The sequence below is a fragment of the Cervus canadensis genome, chromosome 10, assembly GCF_019320065.1.
Source record: "Cervus canadensis isolate Bull #8, Minnesota chromosome 10, ASM1932006v1, whole genome shotgun sequence".
Classification (NCBI taxonomy): Eukaryota; Metazoa; Chordata; class Mammalia; order Artiodactyla; family Cervidae; genus Cervus; species Cervus canadensis.
Genome location: NC_057395.1, coordinates 8,687,508 through 8,709,613, shown reverse-complemented (window position 1 = coordinate 8,709,613; position 22,106 = coordinate 8,687,508). Strand labels below are relative to the sequence as shown.

Here is a 22,106-nt window from a genome sequence, read left to right as displayed (position 1 = left end):
CAAAGTGACTTTCTGCCTTGTTTCCGTGACAATCTGCATGTTTGCTCAGCCTCTGCCTGCCTTCAGAGTTCTCATTCTAAGGTGTACAGTTGACCAGGCATTGACCTCCCACTTAGAAAAGTGAGATAATTCTCTGACTCCCTCTAAGATAAAGTCCAAGTTCATTAGCATTATACTTGAGGACCTTTGTACTCTGTGTTTCCAAATTCCTTTTTCATCCTTGTGAGCCTCTCTCTTGGTGTGAGGAAACCCGACTTCACACCACTGCTGTGCGTTCCTGGATCCTGCTCATCTTGCGAGGCTGATCTCTTCATAAAGCCTCTTTCATCATTCCTAACTGGTCACTTTTCTTTACTCCCATAGCATTTCATAAGTGCATTTGTGTAGCACCTGTCATGCCTTATGTATAGTAATTTGTGTGTGTTTTGAGAGCTACCTTATGGACAGGTGAAATCATTCATTTTTAAATCTGCAGTGGCTCAAATAGCATGTGACCCCAGAGATGCCAAGAGAGGAAGCCCTCGAGGTATTCGTTATGAATCTGGGGCATCATAGATACTTACACGTGGTTGTGGGATGAATTGACAGTAGAAAAAGCCTTTCAAATCTGTAGAAGTACAGTCTAGTCTGTACATCATGATCATTTTCTTGTTTTTTTCTTCCTCCATTCTTGAAACACACGTAGGAAAAAAAGCTCTCTCCGTCCTCGCTTGCTGTATTAAGTGGTTGCTGTTCCATGAGACGAGCAGGTATTTGTAGGCGTCAGAACCTAAGTGGGGACCTGTGAGTGTGGGCCTTTGGGTTTGTAGGGAAGCAGGGACCTGGCTCTACATTGAGAGCGAGTCCTTGGAGGAGCTAGCACGTTTGCTTCTTGTACAGCTCAAACTTCCAATGAACTAAAAAATATTGAGAGCTTTTTCCATTTTGAGTGTATAGTATTTAGTGGTGTCATGTTTACACTTTCCTGATGAGCATCCCTGGTGGCTCAGACTGTCAAGAATCTGCCTGTAATGCAGGAGACCCAGGTTCGATCCCTGGGTCGGGAGGATCCCCTGGAAGAGGGCATGGCTACACACTCCAGTATTTTTGATTCAAGAATTCCATGGACAAAAGAGCCTGGTGGGCTCCAGTCCTTGGGGTCGCAATGAGTCAGACACGACTGAACGATTAACACTTCCACTCTCCTTACACTTAGGTTTTCTAAGTACTGGAAGTTGGATCTTTGGTTATGATGTTCCACAGTGGTTTCTGGGAAAGGGACAGAGAATTTAAACCTGAGGTTTTTAGAAGCTGCTTTGAGTCTTTCTGGTGGATTTGAAAAGGAGATAGTATCTTCCTTTTTTTGTTTTTTGGCCACACGGCATGTGGGATCTTAGTTCCCCTACCAGGGATCAACCCTGCGTCCCCTGTAGTGGAAGCAAGCATGGAGTCTTAACCACTGGACCACCAGGGAAATCCTGAGACTATTACCTTCCATAGAGAGAACTCTGGACTCGAGGAGTCAGAAGGCCTAAGTTGTATCACCTACAACTGTTGTGACTTCAGGCAAGTTTTCCCTGAGCCCCGGTTTCATCATGGTGCGATCACAGGGTTGTGCAGAAGACAGATGAGAATTTGTGAGAGAACTTCGAAAGCTATGAAGCTCATTGGCACACTGAGATAGTGTAGGATATCAAAACCAAAGAAGACAACCTCAGCTTCTCCAGCGGGCAGTTGGTACATTTGTTCCTTTCATTCATTCATTCATTTCATTAATATTTATGGAGCAGTGGGTGTTAGGTGCCTTTCTCCTCCCTCCCACCTGACTGTAAAGCTTTCATCTAGGGGCAGAAGACATGTTGAGACACACCTAAACAGTGGTTTGAAAGTGCAAGTCGTGTCTGACTCTTTGCGACCCCATGGACTGTACAGTCCATGGGATTCTCCAGGCCAGAATACTGGAGTGGGTAGCCTTTGCCTTCTCCAGGGGATCTTCCCAACCCAGGGACTGAACCCAGGTCTCCCATATTGTGGCTGTATTCTTTATCCCTGAGCCACAAGGAAAGCCCAAGAATTCTGGAGTGGGTAGCTTATCCCTTCTCCAGTGGATCTTCCTGACTCAGGAATGAACTGGGGTCTCCTGCATTGTAGGCAGATTCTTTACCAACTGAGCTATCAGAGAACGTGTTAATAAAACATATTATAGTAATAACACCAGTCTGTATGTGAACAACTCATGTTAAATACATAGTTGTTCAGGTCATCGTTGCATATGTCTCAGACACATACAGGGTGGCTTCACGGCTGCACAGCCTAGCCCGAGTTGAATGAATACTTCCTGTCTCACTGAGGTTGGGGACCACCACCATCCACGCTGCTGAGATTGGGCTGTTAGATCTCCCGGGGCCCATTTGACCTGTGACGTACCCAACTCCTGGTAACAACGGGCCTGCCGCAGCGCACCTCCTCTGTCTCGCCAGAAACAAGAGGGTGTCTGCTCAAGTTGCACGGAGCCTCTCTGAGAAGGGCAAGAGGCTTGTGGCAGCAAACGGGATGAGGTTGGGTTTCTCTTGATTGGTGAAACCTCCCAGTGCACCTCTTGTTAGGAGCTGTCGCTCTCATCAGGCCCCTGTGCCAGAGAGTTACCTTGATTTTCCTTTTTCACATTTTTATTTAATAATCTTCTCCAAGAGTTGTAGGCACTTATCTTCAGCATGTCCATTTAGGTCTGTAACCTGCACATCTTGGAGGCCTGTTTGGTATAAATTCTGATTAATGAAGGTTAGGAATGCAAAAAAGTGACTTGGTGTCAATTTCAGGTGACCCTGGAATGGTTAGGGTGGGCATGACCTCAATAACAAACAGATCCAAACACACAGTGACCTCAGGACTCCAGCTTGTTTCTCTGTCCTGTAACAGTTTCAGATGACTGTAGGGGGTGAGTGTTGTGGGGGTGGACCTGGTGGTTTAGTCCCTAAGTCATATCTAACTCTTTGCAACCCCATGGTCTGTAGTCTACTAGGCTTCTCTGTCTGTGGGATTTCCCAGGCAAGAGTACTGGAGTGGGTTGCCATTTCCTTCTCCAGGGAATCTTCCCGACTCAGGGATTGAGCTTAGGTCTTGTGCATTGTAGGCAGATTCTTTACCAACTGAGCCACCGGGAAGCACTGGTGCTCTTTAAAGCAGTAATCCAAGGACCCAGGCTGTTGGAGGGCCTTCCTTTTTGAACGCGTGGCCTCCAGGTTTCCCTGGGGTCACCTTCCTGTTCCCTGGACGGGACTAGAGCGTGGAGAAAGGGGCAGGACAGGTTTTACGGGCCGGACTTGGGAGAGGTGCACACTCCTCCATGCGTGTTCCCTGGGGCCCCAGTTCCCGGCACAACGGGGAGGCATGGACCAGCCGTGTGCCGAGGAGGGAGGGGACGGGCCATCTTCACCACAAAACCAGGAGCACCCTGTTCCGCTTTGGGCAACTTGTCTTATAAAATGTCTTGCAATCGGGAGGATGAGAAAATGAAGCCAGGCAGATTCCAGCAGAATTGAGGCATCTGAGCACTCACTTCTTGTTCAGTCAGCGTTGGAGTAGCTCAGATTTGCAGAGTGTCATGCTGAGTGCTTTGAGGATGAAGTCGAGAGGGCGTGTTCCCTGCCTTCTCAGGGCTGGGGGTGTCTTGTGCAGGTTTAGTGATGATCAGTATAGTAATGATCATTCCAGGGGGCTGAAGAGAATCTAGTCTTCGGCTGTGCGCTTGACCTGAGGGGGCAGTGGGGTGATGACGGTCATCAGGTGAAGAGTATGGTGATTGGCAGAGGGCTCCAGGTACTCACCACCTGGGAGTCAGACACAAGGACTAGGACCCACACCTGCAGTGCCAGTGGTCTGCCAAGCAGGGTGGGGTGGTGGTGGGGGCGACCCTAGAAACGGGGCCTCAGCAGTGGAGGATCTATGAGGCGTCTCACTGTAAGAGAGCCATCACGGGAAAAGCAGCATGGGATGGGCAAAATCTTGTTTGAGAAATGGCTTTCCTGTTTTCCCAGTGTTTTTCTGTCATGACTTAAGGGATATGACACTGTGGTCAGCTCTAGAGGCACAAGTGCCCACTGCCGCCTGGAGAAGATTCTGCTGGACCCTTCTGGGGCCTTGCAGAGTTTGGAAAGCCCACCAGCAAGTGTCATGTTCTTCCATCCCTCTTAACAGTGCACGTTCATCACGGTGCACTTTAGCTGCTTCCTGAAGAATCACGAGCATCTTCTAGTAAGTGCCCTTAGAGAGCTTTGCAGAGAGCACCTGCTGTTTGGAGGAGGGGACCTCACGAGGTCTGGGGACTCAGGGAAGGAAGGGGTAGCATTTGAGCATCCTTATTTTGATAAAGTTAGGTTTAAGCTGCTGATTTAAAAATATATTAACAAGGCTAGAAGCTGGTTAGAATTTTACTATAGTAATTTTATTTATTTATTTATTTATTTATTTTTGCTGAACAAACATTTATTGTTTCCATCTGTCTGAGGTTTTGTAGAAAATAAAAAGACACCAAACAGGAAATGCATATCTGATAATCAAATATGCAAAGCTCCTGACTCCTGAGGATAATTCTTTCCCAGGGAAACACTTGAACCTATTTAAGTAACATAAATAACTCACAGCTTATATTGGGATAAAAGGAACAGAGCTCAGATCTCTACTCAAGCAGACCAAGAAATAAACTCCGTGTTATTTTGGCAAGGACACCCACTAGTAACTTCAGGATTTTTCTTGTTTGTCTTAAGCTTGAGGGTTTGAATTATTTTGCTGGTAAGTTGAGTGGTTTGGATATCTGACCCTTTCTAAGAGTCTATCCTGCCACCTCCGTGACCTGAGCCATCTTCATCTCCCACCTGGATCACTTCAGAGCCTATGCATATATCTCCTGCTTCCACACTTGACTCTGTAAACTGGCTGCAATATACTAGCCAGAACAATTCATTTAAAATGAAAGCAAATTGGGCCATTCCTCTTAAAATCACCCACTGGATCCCCATTTCATTCAAAAGCATTGTCTAGGTCTTCAAACACACCAGTCTGTCCCACCTCCTACACCCCTTGCCTCCTTGCCCTCAGTCCTTACTGTTCTCTCTTTAGTCTCACTCTACTCCAGACCCCTCTGTCTCTTAGTTGTTCTTCAAACAAGTCAGGGTAGCTTCTACTTAAGGTTTTCTTACTTCCTGTGCAACTCTTCCTCTACCTGCCTGATTCTTTGTTCAAATTTCTTTTTTTTTTTTTTAATTAGTTGGAGGCTAATTACTTCACAACATTTCAGTGGGTTTTGTCATACATTGACATGAATCAGCCAACTATAGTAATTTTAAATAATTTCACAAGAACACTGATGCTGTTAAAACATAGCATCTTTTAAGAGGCTCATCATGGCATGGTCCACCTGTAATTCTGAGCTGATGGGCTGTGTCAGCCTCCCTGTGGGTATTGCTAGGTGCTTCCATCTGTCTGGTTGGAACCGTGTGATTGTGGTGTGAACTCAGCGTGTCAGCTCCTCAGGATCCTCGTTGTGAGTCGACTGTGAGTGATCGCGTGGAGGAGGCCTCCCCGCTCCAGATCTGAGCGCATCACACGGCCTGACTTAGACGCCTTGCTAACTCCCGAGACGGTGGCAGGGGCCCCGGCTCCCACACAGTGAAGCACAGAGACCCGAGAGGCAGGAAAAACGGTCTTGGTTTCTGATCTCTCACTGAAGTCAGAAGAGGAAGTAAGCAGTGAAAACGCCACCTCTGCCTCCCGGGTGCACAGTCAGGGCCATGGGGACCATTCCGGATGGACAGGGCAGGCAGCCCTGCTGGTGCCTGGAGGCCAGACAGCCCCGCCTGGGCACCTCTGCGCCAGCGATGACTTCATGCAGGAATGCTCTGAGCTGTACCCGAAGGCTGGAAGCAGAATGCTCGTGCAGGTCTGTGCCGGCACCAAGGTCCTGGGTCATGTGGATTTGAGGGTTTGATGTTGGTAATCTTACTCCTTTGTGATTTTATCTTTGAAAACTTTCTCTCCAGGCCAGTTTACCTATAGACCTTCACCTTCTTTAAATAAGACATTCTCCCGACTATCAGTAGCTTTCCTCAGCTGTGTCCAGTTCTAATTCTGGACATTGGATTTGCCAGCTCTGTAACAGTTGGGCATGTTGGAGGAGAAAGCCGAGATGAGTCACATATCTGGGATCTACAGGGTTGGTGGGTTTATTGGCTGGAATTCTGCAGCTGCTCCTGTAGTTGAACCGAGTGGGTTTGGAGCACCCGAACTAGGGGCCAGGGTTTGTCAGTGTAGTCGTCCCAAGGTACCTGCAGGGGATTCCTTCCAGGACCCTCCATGGCACCAGAATTCCAGAGAGCTCAGGTCCCTAAGAGTCTACCCTATGGACAGGGACCTCCGAGTCCCGTAGCCTCAGATTCATCCAGCCACGGGTCACATTATTGTTGATCTGTGGTTGATGAGCTTAGTGACATGAAAGATTCTGAGCAGGAGAGGTAAACTTTCATGTCTTACTTTTTAAAAGAGAATAATCAGACTTTAAGCTTATTTTTTTTCAATATAGAAAACTTTAAATTTATTCTTTATTTTTTTATTATAGAAAAACTGAACTTTTTTTTTCCCTTCCCTCTGTGAGTATGAATAAGACTTGGTTTTTAGTGTAGAGGAATATGTTCCACAATGAAATAATGAAATTTATAAAACCATTACGATGGAAGGGCTATTTTCTGATCATAATAAGAGATTAAAACATACGACTTGGCTTTGTAAAAGGTGTTTTCAGTAATACAGAACAGGCTGTAACTGGACTGCTGACATACTTCATGTCTTGCCATTAGGTACTGTCTTTATAATTTGAGAGTTATTTCAATGTTTTATGCAATCACATCTAAGCTTTGTTCAAGAGAATAAGCAGATGGGTAAATTTGTTTCGGGCTTTATAGTTTGACAAGTCTTCCGGGGTGTGTTTTCTCACTTAATCATTATAGCGCTCCTGAGCCTTCAAGAAGCTAAGTGACTGGGGTCCTCCGGCGGCATTTTAACTCTGAATTCAGGCAGTTAAAAAGTCTCTCTAGCATACTTTCAGAGGGCCTTGTAGAGCTGTTTTTGTGTGGAGAAATAATTTTCTAAAAGTCTTGAAATATCCATGAAGTTTTTTAAAAACTTCTGTTAAACCTTCAAAAAATGCATTGAAATTTTGAAGCATCGTTTCTGAAGAAGCTATGGGCTGAGGGGGGTGGGTTATTGATTAATAATATAAATTATACCAGATACACGTATTAGTGTCTTGGTTTTAGATATTTTCAGGGTTACAGGAAATGTTGAGTGAAATTCTAACATGATATTACAGTTTACTCTAGAATATTTTTAGGACCTGTGAAAGTATGGTACTGGCAGGAAGTGATTCCTCTGTTGGCCATCTGTAAAGGGTCACTTTAATTCTCTTGCATGTGTTCTTTTCCTCTCTCTCACCCTTTTTTTTTTTTAATGTAACTGTTTTGTTTTACAGTAGTGTAACTATTTAATGACATTGGAGGGGTTAGATCATAAATGCGATAATATGCAGAAACAGGAAGAGCATCAGCTAAATATGGAAAAGAATTACCTGGCAGAAAATGCCTAATATAAATATGTCAGTACTCTTAAGACAGAAATCTGGGCACAGTTGCTGCTGTGTTGCTGAGGGGGAATATGAAACTTCATCCCATGAAGATGCTGAAGAGTGGTCTCAACTCTCTTTTCCTCTTGGGGGCCTTGCTGCCATCCTCTTACACTAGTGCCGAACATTGAGGTGGTCGGGGGTGCACCCGGGGGTGGGCGGAGGCGCACAAGGGTGAGCTGCCCCTTGGGGAACCTACAGTGACTGTCTCCTTAGTGCCTTCTGCTTCTGCAATTTGGGGAAGCTGGTATATTCAGGGGACAAATGTGTGAGTTTATTTTTAAAAAGCTACAGCCAGCTCTTAAAATATTTATGGTTAATATGGGAATATAAAGGGCTTGGGTGAAGTCGGCAAAAGATGACAGATCTCCATTTGGGCAATAGTGGCCACTTTTCAAATGAGCATTTCATGATCAGGGCTTCTAGAAAGCATGATAGGTGAAAAAGAAGGTTATTTTAGGATTCTAAAATCCTGAGGAAGAGCTGTTAAGAAACTAGGAGATGACTGAAAATTGATGGGAAAGTAGAGAAGATCAAAAGGCCTGGCTCGGGTGGTCCACAGTCCCAGTATTCCTAAAAACTAAGTTTAATTTGCTGACTAGCTTGTAGAATTTGTGATAACTAACAAGAGTCCCATTTCTTCTGCCCTTTGGTACAAAACAGTGAGACGATTTAAGCGGAAGCATCTTACAGCCATTGAGTGCCAACATCTCGCTCAGAGTCACTTGGCTGCATCCCAGTCCTTTGGTCAAATATGGACAAGCAGAGACCCGAACCACGGTCTCTATCCTAGACCCAGAACCAAAAGAGGGACCAGGGGTATGTCTTCCCCCAAATACCTTGCATTTCAGAATCTATAGTGTGTGTGGCCTTTGAGTATCTCAGCATTTGTAAATGTTGTTACTGTGATCTTACAGTCCTGTTGCAGTAGTCTGACCACATGATAGAACCTGATATAAATATTTCTTGTATTAAGCTTTATGTGTAATCAGTAGACCGATAAATACATCCTTGTGTCTTTCCCGTATTAAAATAGATAATTGAAAATTAGTTTGTCTCATTCAGGTCAGCAAAGGGTTATCAGTCATTCCTCATTTCTTTGCGGGTTCTCTGTCTAGGTCGAGGATGCCTGAGATACAGCCTTGACTTCTTCCTCGCTGGCCAGCAGCGGTGCACCAATGACATGGCCAAAAGCAATTCTATGGGCCAGGACAGCCCTAAGGACTCAGAGGATGAAATGATCTTCGCGGCAGGGAGCCCCTGTGCCCTGCCTCCGGGGGGAGATGGAGAAGCCAGGCTGCACTCGTCAGGGTCCGCTTTGCCTGCAAGGAAGCGGTCTCGGTCCTTAGAGGACGAGAGGAATCCAGCCCCAGGGACCAGTCCGTGGGATGGGGTGTCTAAGAAGACCCCATGGCGTCACTCGTCCCCATCGTGCACACAGCCCAGGGAAGCCAGGCCGGAAGCAGAGGTCGGGGCGGGGCAGCTCAGCATGCAGCCTGCAGAACCCAGCCAGGAGGTGGAGGACATTGGCCCGGACCCTGTTCCTGACTCTCACTACGGGCTCCTTGGGACCTTGCCCAGCCAGGAGCCCCCGAGCCACATCTGCAGCCTGCCCAGCGAGGTCCTGAGGCACATCTTTGCTTTCCTGCCCATGGAAGACCTCTACTGGAGCCTGAGCTTGGTGTGCCACCTCTGGAGGGAGGTCATCAGTGATCCGCTGGTATGGAACGTGCTCTTCGTTCTCTGATGTTTGCTCTAAATCTTCACGGATTCGCCTCGCTTAACGCGTCCTCCTGACGATGGCATTTCTTCAGAAATGTTAGTGTCCGTTGTCCTCTAGAATCGAATCCCAACCCCTGGAGGCACCTGAGACCTTCCGTGTGTGTCCCACCTTATTATTTATTCCAGGCTCACCGCTGACTTTTCTGCAATCCACCCCGGTATTCTGTCCCAGCACGTGGTGTGCTGCCTCCGAGCTGTGGACTGTGTGGTCCTTCCCTTATGTTGATCTAATCTGCACCCCACAGCCGACCAGCCCAAAGAGTCCCTCATATCTCTATTGACATCTCACCTCTTCCAGGCTGCATTCCAAGTAACTCCTCTTCTCTGTTCCATCCCACGGAAGTCACCCTCGCTCTGTCTCTTCCTTACACTATTACAGCGATTTATACCTCTGTTCAAGCCTGTGATGTTCTGCTATGATCTTAGAGAGCCTTTCTCCTCCATTTAACATTAGAGCATTGCTGGAGGGCTCATTGTCCTGTTTGTGCATTCTCCACTCTGTATTCCACTGTGTCTCACAGTAGTTTACATATATTAATAGGAGGTGATTGCTAAATGCGTGTTGGATGTTGTCACAGGAGTACCCTCTGAGAATGACACAGGGGCAACCTACGCTCTCAGAAAGTATTTTCTGGTACCATTAGCCCACAGCCTGTGCTTCCCTTTGTTGTGTCATTAGACTTCCCAGGTTCAGGTCTCCAGGAAGCCTGAGGGCTAGGAGTATGTTCTGCTTAGCTAGTGTGTCCTTTAGACCAGCCGTTGGGAATAAGCCAGAGGTAGAGAGTTTAACCCATTCTTCAAATGTGTGTGCTTAGTCACTCAGTTGCGTCCAGCTCTTTTTGACCCCATGGACTGTAGCCCACCAGGATCCTCTGTCCATGGGATTCTCCAGGCAAGGCTACTGGAGTGGGTTGCCATGCTCTCCTCCAAGGGATCTTCCCAACCCAGGGATCGAACCCAGGTCTCCCGCATTGCAGGCAGATTCTTTACCGAGTGAGAAGTTGAAAACCTTGGAGATGGAGGGCAAGATGGATATGTTAAGAGTTAGTAGATTTCTCTTCCAAGCCCAAAGGATTTTGGAGGAAATTTCTCATTGCTCTTGCTCCATATTTTGCTTGGGGGTCTTGTCTCCTACTTTCAGACAAATATCTTTCTGTTTTTAGTTGTGAACTTTTTTGGGGGTTAGTATTTCTGGGCACTTGATTAAGGTCTCTAGTGGGAAATGGGGATAAGTGAGGGTTCCTGCCATTCTGCTTGAGAAGATTTTGGGAAGATATCCCAGCTTATTCTTATGTCTTGAAATGTTAGAACAGTGCTCTTTTTATCATCACCAGCAGTGACATGATGGTGTTACTTTCCGTGACCTTGTCACAGCTCTCATTTTCTTTATATTTCTTGTGGTATCTTTGTCTACCTTTGGTATAAGGCTATGCTGGCCTCAGAATAAGTTCTGGAGTGCTCCCTCCTCTTCAGTTATTTTGAAGAATTTGAGGGGGATTCATACTACTTCTTTAAATGTTCAGTAGAATTTTTCAGTGAAGCAATCTGGTCCTGGATGCTTCCTTTTTGGGAGACTTGATTATTGATCCAGTCTCCTTACTCATTGGGCTTCCCTGGTGGCTCAGATGGTGAAAAGCTGGTCTGCAATGCAGGAGACCCAGGTTCAACCCCTGGGTCGGGAAGATTCCCCTGGACCAGGAAATGGCAACCCAGTCCAGTATTCTTGCCTGGAAAATCTCATGGATGGAGGAGCCTGGAGGGCTCATTATTGATCTGTTCAGGTTTTCTGTTTCTCCATGATTCGGTCTTGGTAGGTTGTGTGTTCCTAGGGATTTATTCATTTCTTCTAGAGTATCTGGTTGGCTGACCTGCAATTATTTGAAGTACTCTTATAGCACTTCTTATTTCTGTGACATCAGTTGTAACATTCCTCTTTCATTTCTGATTTCGGTTATTTAAATCTTCCCTTTTTTCCATAATGTATCTAATGGTTGTCAATTTTGTTGATCTCTTAAAAAAAAACTCTTATTAGTTTTATTGATTCCCCCCCCCATTTTTCTATTCTTTATTTCATTTATTTCTCCTCTATATAATAGTCTCTTTTATTTCCTTCCTTCTGCTAGTTTTGGATTTAGTTTGTTCTTTTTCTAGTTCCTTTAGGTGTAAATTTAGGTTGTTGCTTTGTGATCTTTCTTTTTTAATGTAATTTTTATAGCTATAAACTTAACTCTTAGCATTGCTTGCATTTCATCCCATACATTTTGGTACCTGTGTTTTTATTTGTCTTAAGGTGTTTTCTAATTTCTTTGTGATTTCCTTTTTGACCCATTGGTTGCTTTAAAAATGTGTTGTTTAATTTTCTCATATTTGTGGGTTTTCCAGTTTTCTTTCTGCTACTAATTTCTAGTTTCATTCTGTAGTGACTGAAAAACATGCTTTCTGTAATTTCAGTCTTTTAAAATGGATCAAGACTTATTTCGTGGCCTCACACATGACCTATCCTGGAAAATGTTCTATGTGTACTTGAGAAGATTGTATATTGTTGTTGGGTAGACTGTTCTTTATGTGTCAGTTGGGTTCAATTGGACTAGTGTTGTTTGTGCTATCCGTTCTTGAAAGTGGAGCATCAAAGTCTCCTGTTGTCTGTTTCTCTCTTTAGTTCTGCCCGTATGTGCTTCCTAGATTTAGGACTTTGATATTTGGTACATATGTATTTGTAATTACTATATCTCTTTGGGGAATTGACCCTTTTATCCTTATATAATCTTCTTCTTTGTCCTAGAATTTTTGACTGAAAGTCTGTTTTGTTTAATATTAGTACAGCTGCAGCTCTCATGTTGTTTAATCCTAGTTGAAGCTGAGTCATTAGTTTCTCGACAGGCACTAGACTCTGTTTCAGACAGGAAAGCTGAAGCTCTAGCTCTCCCCAGATTCTGTAACAAGTTGGTGTTGGAACCAAGAAACTGAGACCCACCTTCTCCTCGTTTTCAACTAGAATTTGTGTAATGTTTCTGCCCTTTTGTCCAGCTTTTGAGTTGTGGGCTATAGTTGTTTTCTAAACAGTGTCTGTAGCCTGGTCTGCTCTCTAACAGCCATTGCCTGCATGTCGTTTTGGATTTCTTAAACTATCTAGTTCATTCCTTGGAAAAAGCTGTATCACCGATACCTGATGAATGAAGAGCAGGCCGTCAGCAAGGTGGATGGCATCCTGTCGAGCTACGGCATAGAGAAGGAGTCGGACCTGTGCGTGCTGAACCTCATCCGGTAAGTCACCGTCCTGTGGGAGGAAGTGGATTTCTGAAATCCTTTCTGAGAGATCAGCACTTAATGGATCATTTTCCCACGGACACTGCTGTGAATGTCTTAACAGCTACACAGCCACCACGAAGTGCTCCCCGAGTGTGGACCCTGGACAGGCGTTGTGGAGCCTAAGGGATCACCTCCTCCTCCCCGAGGCAGAGGCCTGCGTGCGCCAACACCTCCCTGACCTCTATGCTGCCCCTGCCGTACGTGAAGAGGCTGTGGGGAGGGCTGGGGAGGCGTCGCCTTTCCTCTTTGGAAGAAAATGTCTTGGCGGTCAGGTGTGGCTGAAGGTTGTTTTAGATTTATTTTAAATTTTTTCCATAAATCTCTGCTTTGAAGGCTTAATCTTTGTCATTGGTTCCATAGAGAAATAAATGGCCACAGATTATTTAATTTGGAAGGAATTTTAAAAAGCATTTCATCCAGTTTTCTGTCCTGTTGAGCAGTTTCAACAGAGGATGGTCACCTAGCCTCCAAACACTTTGATTGTAAGGGTTTCTTTACAAGCCAGCCCATTGTATTGGTGACACCTTGGGTTTTCTGAAAGTGAAAGTCGCTCAGTTGGGTCCGACTCTTTGCAACCCCATGGACTATACAGTCCATGGAATTCTCCAGGCCAGAGTATTGGAATAGCCTTTCCCTTCTCTAGGGCGTCTTCCCAACCCAGGGATTGAACCCAGATCTCATGCATTACAGTTGGATTCTTTACCAGCTGAGCCACAAGGGAAGCCCGGAGAAATGATGGGCTTTGTACTGACACATGGTGAGTTAATGAGATGCTGGAAATAGTCCTGAGTGTCGTGAATCCATCTTCTGGAATTGTCATCTAGATCAAGGGTTCTTCTTAAATGTTCTCTTGGAAACCGCGTGCAACCCCAGCCTCATTCTGCACCAGTGGAGGGTTGGAAATCTAGCCTTGTGCGTTTCTCTGCCTTTAGTGAAGTGGCTATCGATGGTGAAGTGAGGTTTGTTTCACAAGACAGTTATAGTGAGAAATGTGCAGAACTTTCCTTTTGTGGATGTATTTTTAACAGGGAGACTTGCAAGGAGTTAAGAATAGTGGTTATCTGACTATTTTTAATATTTCCATGTTAGTGAGTGTTTTCTCAGACATTAATAAATGGAGCATACTGTGTCCCTAATCATACACTTGCAATAATTTATTTACTATTTATTAAACTTAGTATTTAATAAATGTTTTTTAAAATTCTACTTATTTTTTTTTAAAGCTTTTTAAATTTATTTGGCTGCACGGGGTCTTAGTTGCAATATGTGGGATCTTTAGTTGTGGTTTGTGAACTCTTAGCTGCGTCATGAGGATCTGATTCCCTGATCAGGAACCAACCCCGGGCCCCTGCCATTGGGAGTGCAGAGTCTTAGCCACTGGACCACCAGGAAAGTTCCATTAATAAGTTATTAAATAATTGTAATGTAAAGTAAGTAGTAAATTAGCATTTCTTTTTTAAAATTTTAGTTTTTTAGGCTGTGCTGGGTCTTCATTACTGCACGGGCTTTTCTTTAGTTGCAACAAGCGGGGACTACTCTCCAGTTGTGATGCTCAGGCCTCTCATTCCAGTGGCTTCTCTTGTGGCACACAGGCTCTCGGGCGAGTGGGCTTAAATAGTTGCTGCTCACAGGTTCGAGAGCAGAGGCTCAGCAGTTGAGGCACACAGGCTTAGCTGTTCCACGGCATGTGGCATCTTTCTGGATCAGGGATCAGACCTGTGTCTCCTGCATTGGCAAGTGGATTCCTTACCACTGAGCCACCAGGGAAGGCCAGTAGTAAATTAACATCTTCATGCCATTGAATTGTCAGCCTTGATTTCTCTGTAAAGACTGCTGTTTTCTTTTTACCTGCCCTTTTTGGCATATGAGTAAGCTTGTGGACTTGAGTGTCTGGACCTGAGAGCTCACACTGACCTGAGTGGTGAGGGTGTGGATAACCTCTGTGCAGGGTCTTATATTAGGGACTTTGTAAATGTTATTCAATCAAAGGAAACTGAGAAGTCAGATCCGAAAGTGATGAGAAGGAAGGAATCCAGGGTAAGAGGAGACGTTCCTGTTGTTTCCCAAGTGTCCTTTGGGAAGTTGGCCTCCTTGCAGAGGGTCTGTAGGAGACACGTGTACCCTGAGCCTGACTTTCCTCATTGTCGGGTCTCTTCTCTCACCCACTCCGCCTCCCTCCTCAGGGCGTCAACGTGTGGGCCTTGGTGGCAGCCATCGTCCTCCTGTCCAGCAGCGTCAGCGACATCCAGCAGCTGCTCTTCTGCCTGCGGCGGCCCAGCTCCACCGTGACGGTGCCGGACGTCACCGAGACCCTGTACTGCATCGCCGTGCTGCTCTACGCCATGCGGGAGAAGGGGATCAGCATCAGCAACCGGTAACGGGCCCCGGGCGGGCCCCGCGCCCACTGCGCCCCGGCTTCTCCGAGAGACCGGAGTGTACTCCCGGGACAGGAGGCGCTGTTCGGTCTCGCACCGTCCCGGGGCCGCGTGTGCGCTCGCAGCTGCATCCTGTTCCCCAGAGGGCACGTGCCAGTCTCTCCTCTGGCCCCTGTAGCCAGGCCTCTCTCCCAGAACGTGCTCTCCAGATATTTACCTGCACTGCTACTTACCTCCAACAGCGCGGCTAAATACACCTCAGCTCTTGGTATATTTAAGCCCTTTGATTCTCTCTTTTTTTTTGTTTTGGTAAAAGAACGGTATATGTTTTCTTTTTAGCAACGGCTAGGAGTCTGAGGAAAAATAAGATACAGGTTGTGACTGAATTTGAAAATCTCTAATCTCTTTTCTTCCTGTTAGGATTCACTACAACATTTTCTATTGCCTGTATCTTCAGGAGAATTCCTGTACTCAGGCCTCAGGAGACAAAGAGGAACCGTCCGTCTGGCCGGGGTATGTCCCTCTGTAGATGTGTTGTGGTGTGTTGTCCTCTTTGGTTCGTGACTGTCACCCTTAAGGAGAAAAAGGGTTTTGTATTAAGCACTTTATTGAGTTATAGTTTACATTATATAAAAATCACCCATTTTAGTTGTATAATTCAATAATTTTTAGTAGATTTACTGAGTGTTCAGCTGACGTCATAATCTAGTTTTAGAACGTTTTTATCACTCTAAAGGACCACCCTCTCCTTTTTCTCTTTTTCTTAAAGAAGAGAGCATTCTTTTTTTTAAAATAATTTTATGTTTAAAATTTTTGATTGTGTTGGGTCTTCACTGCTGCACAGGCTTTTTCTCTAGTTGCAGTGAGCAGGATCTACTCTTTAGTTACGATGTGCAGGCTTCTCATTGTGCTGGCTTCTCTTGTTGTGGAACCACGGGCTCTAGGCACTTAGACTCAGTCGTTGTTACTTGCAGGCTCTAGAGCACAGGCTTAATAGTTGTGGCTCGTAGGCTTAGTTGCACCATGGCATGTGGGATCTTCCAGGACCAGGGAGTGAACTTGTGTCTCCTGCATTGGCAGTTAGATTCTTATCCACTGCGCCACCAGGAAGGTCCCTTCTTTTTTTTCCTCATTAAATTTTACTTATTCCATTTGGTTTCCTACTTGGGTTTTGGTAGTCTGTCACCCGATCTTTTCAGTTCCTTGCGCTTTTCCTAATTTCTCTTTTGTAATGATTAGAAAGAAAACAACCATCCAGCTGACACATGAACAGCAGCTGATCCTAAGCCATAAGATGGAGCCTCTCCAGGTGGTGAAAATAATGGCATTTGCAGGTAAGGGGCTGCCGTTCCTGAAGGTCTCTCATCGATGCCTGCCCCTTCCCTCTACCTGCTGGAATATCATACCATCATCTGTTATTCCGCTTCTGCAATTAAATCATCTAAAAAGCAGTTGTCAAGGAATAATTGCGTTTTCTTACCACTCCAGGGAGAATCCACCCTGGAGTTCCTGGGGGCAGATGGCCCATAGTTTGTGGGACTGACCCAACCTGTTAACGTGTCATCATGTCTGCTCATACATACAGGTGGCTCTGGGGCAGCAGGTCGTGTGACTGTCTTGTTCAGACAATGTCAGGAGTCCCTGGCTTTTTGTAGGGTGAAACCTAGAAGAGCTTCTACCTTCTATTTCTAACCTGCATCCCCAGAGGTGTGGTCCAGTGTTTTGCCTCGGTCAGCTAATTGTGCTAGCTGGCTCCTAAAGTACTTGGTCACTCTTTGCCTGACCCTTGCTCGTACTGCTTTTTCTCCCTGTGTGTTCCGTGACACGGTTGAGGAGCAGACTGAAGCTCAAGGAAGTCAGTGGGCCCCTCGCTGGAGCAGCTAGGGCTGCTACCCCAACCCAGTGGCTCTGTCTCGACTCTGCTGATCCCTTCACTGCATGGCTTTTAGTTCTCATCTGTACTGGAGAACTTGCCGCTGTCGGGTCCCGGGCCGGTGGCAAGATAAGCATGGGAAGATTCTGATTACGGTGCCGTTGGAGCAGTTCTTCCTGGTCAGAGGGTGACCTCCCTTCCTCTTGGCGTCTCCAGGCACCGGGAAGACCTCCACACTGGTCAAGTATGCTGAGAAGTGGTCTCAGAGCAGGTTTCTATACGTGACTTTCAACAAGAGTATCGCCAAGCAGGCGGAGCTCGTCTTCCCCAGCAACGTCATCTGCAAGACCTTCCACTCCATGGCCTATGGTCACATCGGGCGCAAGTGAGCATCACGGTGCCGCTTTCACATTGCAGTCAGCGCACCGCAGTGGCAGGGGAAAACGTAGTGCCTTATCTCCGTTTACAGGCAGGGAATGTTTAGTGATTTATACTTTTACCCCACAGAGATACATTGTTAACTGAGGGAGGCATGCTCATGTCTCTGAAGTTGAGGCACAGGCCAGATGACATGTCTGAAGTTCCAGGCACCACCAGCCTGGTTGATCAGTTCAGGTTTTGCTCAGAAGCACGAGGGGAGAGGATGGGGTTGAGGGGTGCTAGACCCAGGCTCCAGGGCCTCTGAGCCGCACCCATGGGATGAGAAGGCTGTAGGGAGGTTCAAGGTTCCCCCGGGGCCTCCTGGAGTTGGGTCCACACCATGAAACCGCGGTGTCTGCTGTGAGCTCCTTTGTCTCCTGGGTTATTAGATCTGAATTCTGAAAGCCTAGAGGAGCTCTTTCTAGTCCTACAAGGACCTCACTCATCCCCTCAGCTTGTTTCCTCACCTGGAGGAGCCACTGCCGGCAACCTGGCGGGGTCATTTGAAGAGAAGGGGGCGAGACCCGGGGGAACACAAGTCCTGTGTGGCCAGGAAGGCTGACCCTGTGCCCTCGGGACGTGCGTTGCAGGTACCAGTTGAAGAAGAAACTGAATCTCTTCAAGTTAACCCCCTTCATGGTCAACTCCGTCCTCACTGAAGGGAAGGGTGGCTTCATCAGGGCTAAGCTCGTGTGCAAGACTCTGGAAAACTTCTTTGCCTCGGCCGACGAGGAGCTGACAATCGATCATGTGCCTATCTGGTGCAAGAACAGCCAGGGGCAACGAGTCATGGTTGAACAGAGTGAAAAGCTGGTGAGTGGCTCAGTCTCCCTGGAGTTAAGGCTTGGGAGGATGAGGGTGTGACCTGGATCGGGTTGTCCCAGCCTTTGGTGTCTTCAGAGCTGCTGGCGGGAGGCAGAGGCGGAGGGAGGCCACGGGGCGGTGTGGCAGCAGGGTGTCCAGGGTCTTCTGTGAAGTGTGGTCCTCAGCCTGGCCTGCACTGCATCGACAGGGCTCCTGCCAGGGTTATCAGAGCTCAGCATGGGGTCTGCTAGTCCTAGGATCTAAGGATAAAGTATCTCTCTTCTAATTTTTATCAATTCTTTTCAATCATTGGCCATTTTTTTTTTCCTCACTCCCACTGCACAGCATGTGGGATCCTAGTTCCCTGACCAGGGACCTAGCATGTGCCCCGTGTAGTGGAAGCACAGAGCCCTCATCTCCAGACTGCTAGGGAAGTCCCTGGCCACTCTTCTTATGAATATAGTCACTGTGGGTTGTAAATCTAGAGGAATCATCCAGCCTCTCCTGATTCATTGGATGCTGTGCTCCCTGAGAGATGCTCTGCCGCTGGGTGTGGTCCAGCCCTCGGCTGCTTGCCGTCTGGGCACCTGATGATGTCATGAGGCCCTCATGCAGCCCGGGGAGGTCAGGGACGGGCCGCCACTCACCATGTGCTGGAGCCTTTGCTCTGACCCCTGCACGTGCGCGCGAACCCCTTATTCCTGGGCCTTGACCTCGGCGTCACCGTGTCACTTGCTTTCTAGAATGGAGTCCTCGAAGCGAGCCGGCTTTGGGACAACATGCGTAAGCTGGGCGAGTGCAAGGAGGAGGCTTACCATATGACACACGACGGTACGCGTGGCCCTGTCCTGACCCCTGACCCCACGTGGACCCACCGCATCCCATGTTCTGACTCTTGTGCCCCTTCTCCTAGGCTACTTGAAACTCTGGCAGCTCAGCAAGCCCCTCCTGGCCTCCTTTGATGCCATCTTTGTGGACGAGGCCCAGGACTGCACCCCAGGTAATAAAGCATTCGGGACACCAGTACTCTCAAACACACAGAAACTGCATCATGCATGTGTCAGAGGACATGTGTGCAGTGAGTCTGTGGTTCTTATCTGTAGTAGGAGGAGGGGTGTCTGATGCTTAGTCACTCTGAAATCCTTTACTCTTTGACTCCAGCTTTCAACAGTCCCCCACATCTCTGCCCCCACCTCCACCCAGAGGAGGCTTATTTTCCTCTAAATATTTGCTTGGGTTATTCTTAAAATACTGGCTGAGCCTAGGTCATCACATTATTAGAACAAAGACTCATGCTGAAGGGAAAAGGTAGTCAATTCAGAGTGAACAATGTATTTTTTTTTCCTAGTGGCTGATAGAAAATAGTGTGCCTTGGTAGGTCATCTTTAGGCCCCAAGTTATTATATTAAAGAGGATAATTGGCGTCATTTTATATTTCCTTTATGATTTCTTAGACACAATCACATATTCAGGAGTAAAAATAATCTGCATTCGTAGGATTAGAAACCATTTATCTGTTTTTATAAGCTTGTTTCTTTGGGACTTGTGGATGGTTCATGGTTAGGACACTGCACTTCCACTGTAGGGGACGCAGATTCAATCCCTAGTCGGAAACTAAGATCTCACATGCCTCACAGCATGTCCAGAAATAAATACATGAATGAAAATTGTTTCCTTGGACTGTGTGCATGTACCCTGCAGGGAGGGATACCCTGCCATCCAGTGTGCAGGTGTTCTTGTCCTTTTCCTGTCGCCCATTTGGTGTGTTTTTGCTGTGTGGGTGGGCCTTGCGTCAGAGCGCTTACTTGCCCCTCTGGATTGCAGCCATCATGAACATCGTTCTGTCTCAGCCCTGTGGGAAGATCTTTGTGGGAGACCCCCACCAGCAGATCTACACCTTCCGCGGCGCCGTCAATGCTCTCTTCACGGTCCCTCACACGCATGTCTTCTATCTCACACAGGTAAGACTGTCTCTGCTTCCCAGCCCCCAGATGCGTGTACACACACACAACACACACACAAGCCTGTGTGGGGCTCCCCACCCCGGTTTTCCAGTGCTGCCTGTGTGCTGGGCCCTGTGCAAGGTTTCGTCTGAGCTCACAGTGTGCAGCAGATCCACACCTCTAAGTAGGGGCTCTCCGTGGTTCTCGGGGGTCTGCAGAGTCAGAACGGTTTTCAAAATAGTCACTTGCCTTTTGCGCCGTGTTGACATTTGCACTGATGATGCAGAGGTGGTAGTGAGCCACGGCCTCAGCTCCAGCCCGCCCTTGTAGTCTCTGTATTCTTCAACGCAAGGCACTCACTAAGAGCATCCCTGATAACAGAGGGAAGAAAGTTTCTGTCTTGCAAGCCCTCAGCCCGTCTCTCCAGCAGTCCGTGTGCGGAAGTGGGAAGTAGAGGGATGTCCTCCTGCCCCTGCAGTGTGCCGGCTGCTCTCTCACCTGGGGCACTTCTGTGACTGTGTTGTGAGCTCCACCGGCTGCTGCTTCCATTTGTACTTGAATGAACAGTCGACAGACCAACTCTGGTTGTTCAGACTTGGGGATTTGGCATTTTCTCAAGAATGAATGCGACAAGCCGCATCTTCAAGGGGAACAGCTAACACATGTGCATTGCCAAAAAAAAGTCTTGCTTTCAAGTGAAATCCAGACTTTGAAACACTAGTTTCCAGCAGGAGCACGGCAACCCCCGGAGCCTGGATTGCCCAGAAAGGCTTTTAAATACTCCAGTGTTTTCAGCACACGTCTGTGTGAGGCCGTCACACCAGGCTGGACACCCACAGAGCCCCGAGAATCAGCTCTTCTCTCTTAAGCTGGAAACTAAAGGCATTTGCTAAAATGTAAAAGCAGTGCCACTCTTGTCTCTAAATTTTTTTGGGTGGGGGGAGACTACAGTTTTTGAAAAATATGTACTTTGTGTTATCATGTAATGAGATTATTGTTGTTAATGTTTAAATAAACTAAAATTACTAATGTGGTAATTGTAGATAGATAAAACTCACCTAAATACAAGCTTCCTTGGGTCCTCGCTAGTTTTCTGAAGTATGAGGAAGTCCTGAGGCGGAAATCTGTGGGAACCACTGCTTTTAGGAAGCTCCCAGTTAGAGAACATGAGTGGTGGCGACACACACGGACATCGTCCACACCGTGAGTTCTGCTCACAGTGGGGAGCCCAGGAGCCCAGTCTGTGACCCTGTTCCCCAGGCTTTCTCTTATTGTTTGCTCTAGGGATCTAGGACGACGTCAGCACAGAGAAATTTTTTTTTAGCGGACGTTTTTAGTTTCAGATTTAGAAAAAAGTCGAGAAGACAGTTCTTCTCGACAGACAGTTCTTAAACACGCTGCACTCAGCGTCCTCCAGTACTCGGATGATGAGTTTGCCACAGTTAACGTGTCAGTGTGGGCACATTATTATCAACTAAAGTCCACAGTTTATTCAGACTCCCTGGTTCTTACAAATGTCCTTTCCCTGTTCCAGAATCTTACTCAGGTGACGCCACTGCCTTTATTTGTCAGGTCTTCCAGTCTCCTGCTGCCCGTGCTCTGTGGTTTCTCAGGCTTGCCTTGGGCCTGGTGACCTTGAAGGGCACCAGCTAGGCGTCTTGTCACATGCGCCTCTGCTGGCATTTGTCTGGTGGTTACACTGATACTTGGGTCCATACCATCAACCTGATTTACAACTGATGACGTTGTCTTGGCACCCTGGCTGAGCTGGGGTGTGGCAGGTGACTCTACCGTGAAGTGACCCCCCACCCCCACCTCCGGCTCCCCTTTCTACACTGTGTGCCCCAAAAGGAAGTCACGACTTGCAGCCCTCAGTTAAGAACAAGAGTTGGAATAGCCACATAGATTGTTTGGAATTCTTCTGTGAAGGAGATACTGTGTCTTCTCTT

The 22,106-nt window shown here is 47.0% G+C and overlaps 1 protein-coding gene across 5 annotated transcripts in view; it reads left to right on the top strand.

Moving 5' to 3' along the window:
• The window catches only part of FBH1 (F-box DNA helicase 1), a 38,150-nt gene that overhangs the window by 2,636 nt on the left and 13,408 nt on the right, over window positions 1-22,106 (top strand). For 3 of the 5 annotated variants that reach the window (XM_043479228.1, XM_043479227.1, XM_043479230.1), the window contains exons 2-13: window positions 8,315-8,470; window positions 8,770-9,371; window positions 12,567-12,697; window positions 12,804-12,939; window positions 14,926-15,116; window positions 15,538-15,630; window positions 16,357-16,451; window positions 17,207-17,375; window positions 18,001-18,223; window positions 18,958-19,045; window positions 19,128-19,214; window positions 20,039-20,175. In XM_043479228.1, coding sequence (XP_043335163.1) covers window positions 8,315-8,470; window positions 8,770-9,371; window positions 12,567-12,697; window positions 12,804-12,939; window positions 14,926-15,116; window positions 15,538-15,630; window positions 16,357-16,451; window positions 17,207-17,375; window positions 18,001-18,223; window positions 18,958-19,045; window positions 19,128-19,214; window positions 20,039-20,175 — 2,108 coding nt within the window. The remainder of the gene's footprint in view (window positions 1-8,314; window positions 8,471-8,769; window positions 9,372-12,566; window positions 12,698-12,803; window positions 12,940-14,925; window positions 15,117-15,537; window positions 15,631-16,356; window positions 16,452-17,206; window positions 17,376-18,000; window positions 18,224-18,957; window positions 19,046-19,127; window positions 19,215-20,038; window positions 20,176-22,106) is intronic. The other 2 variants (XM_043479229.1, XM_043479231.1) reach the window with 2 other exon arrangements.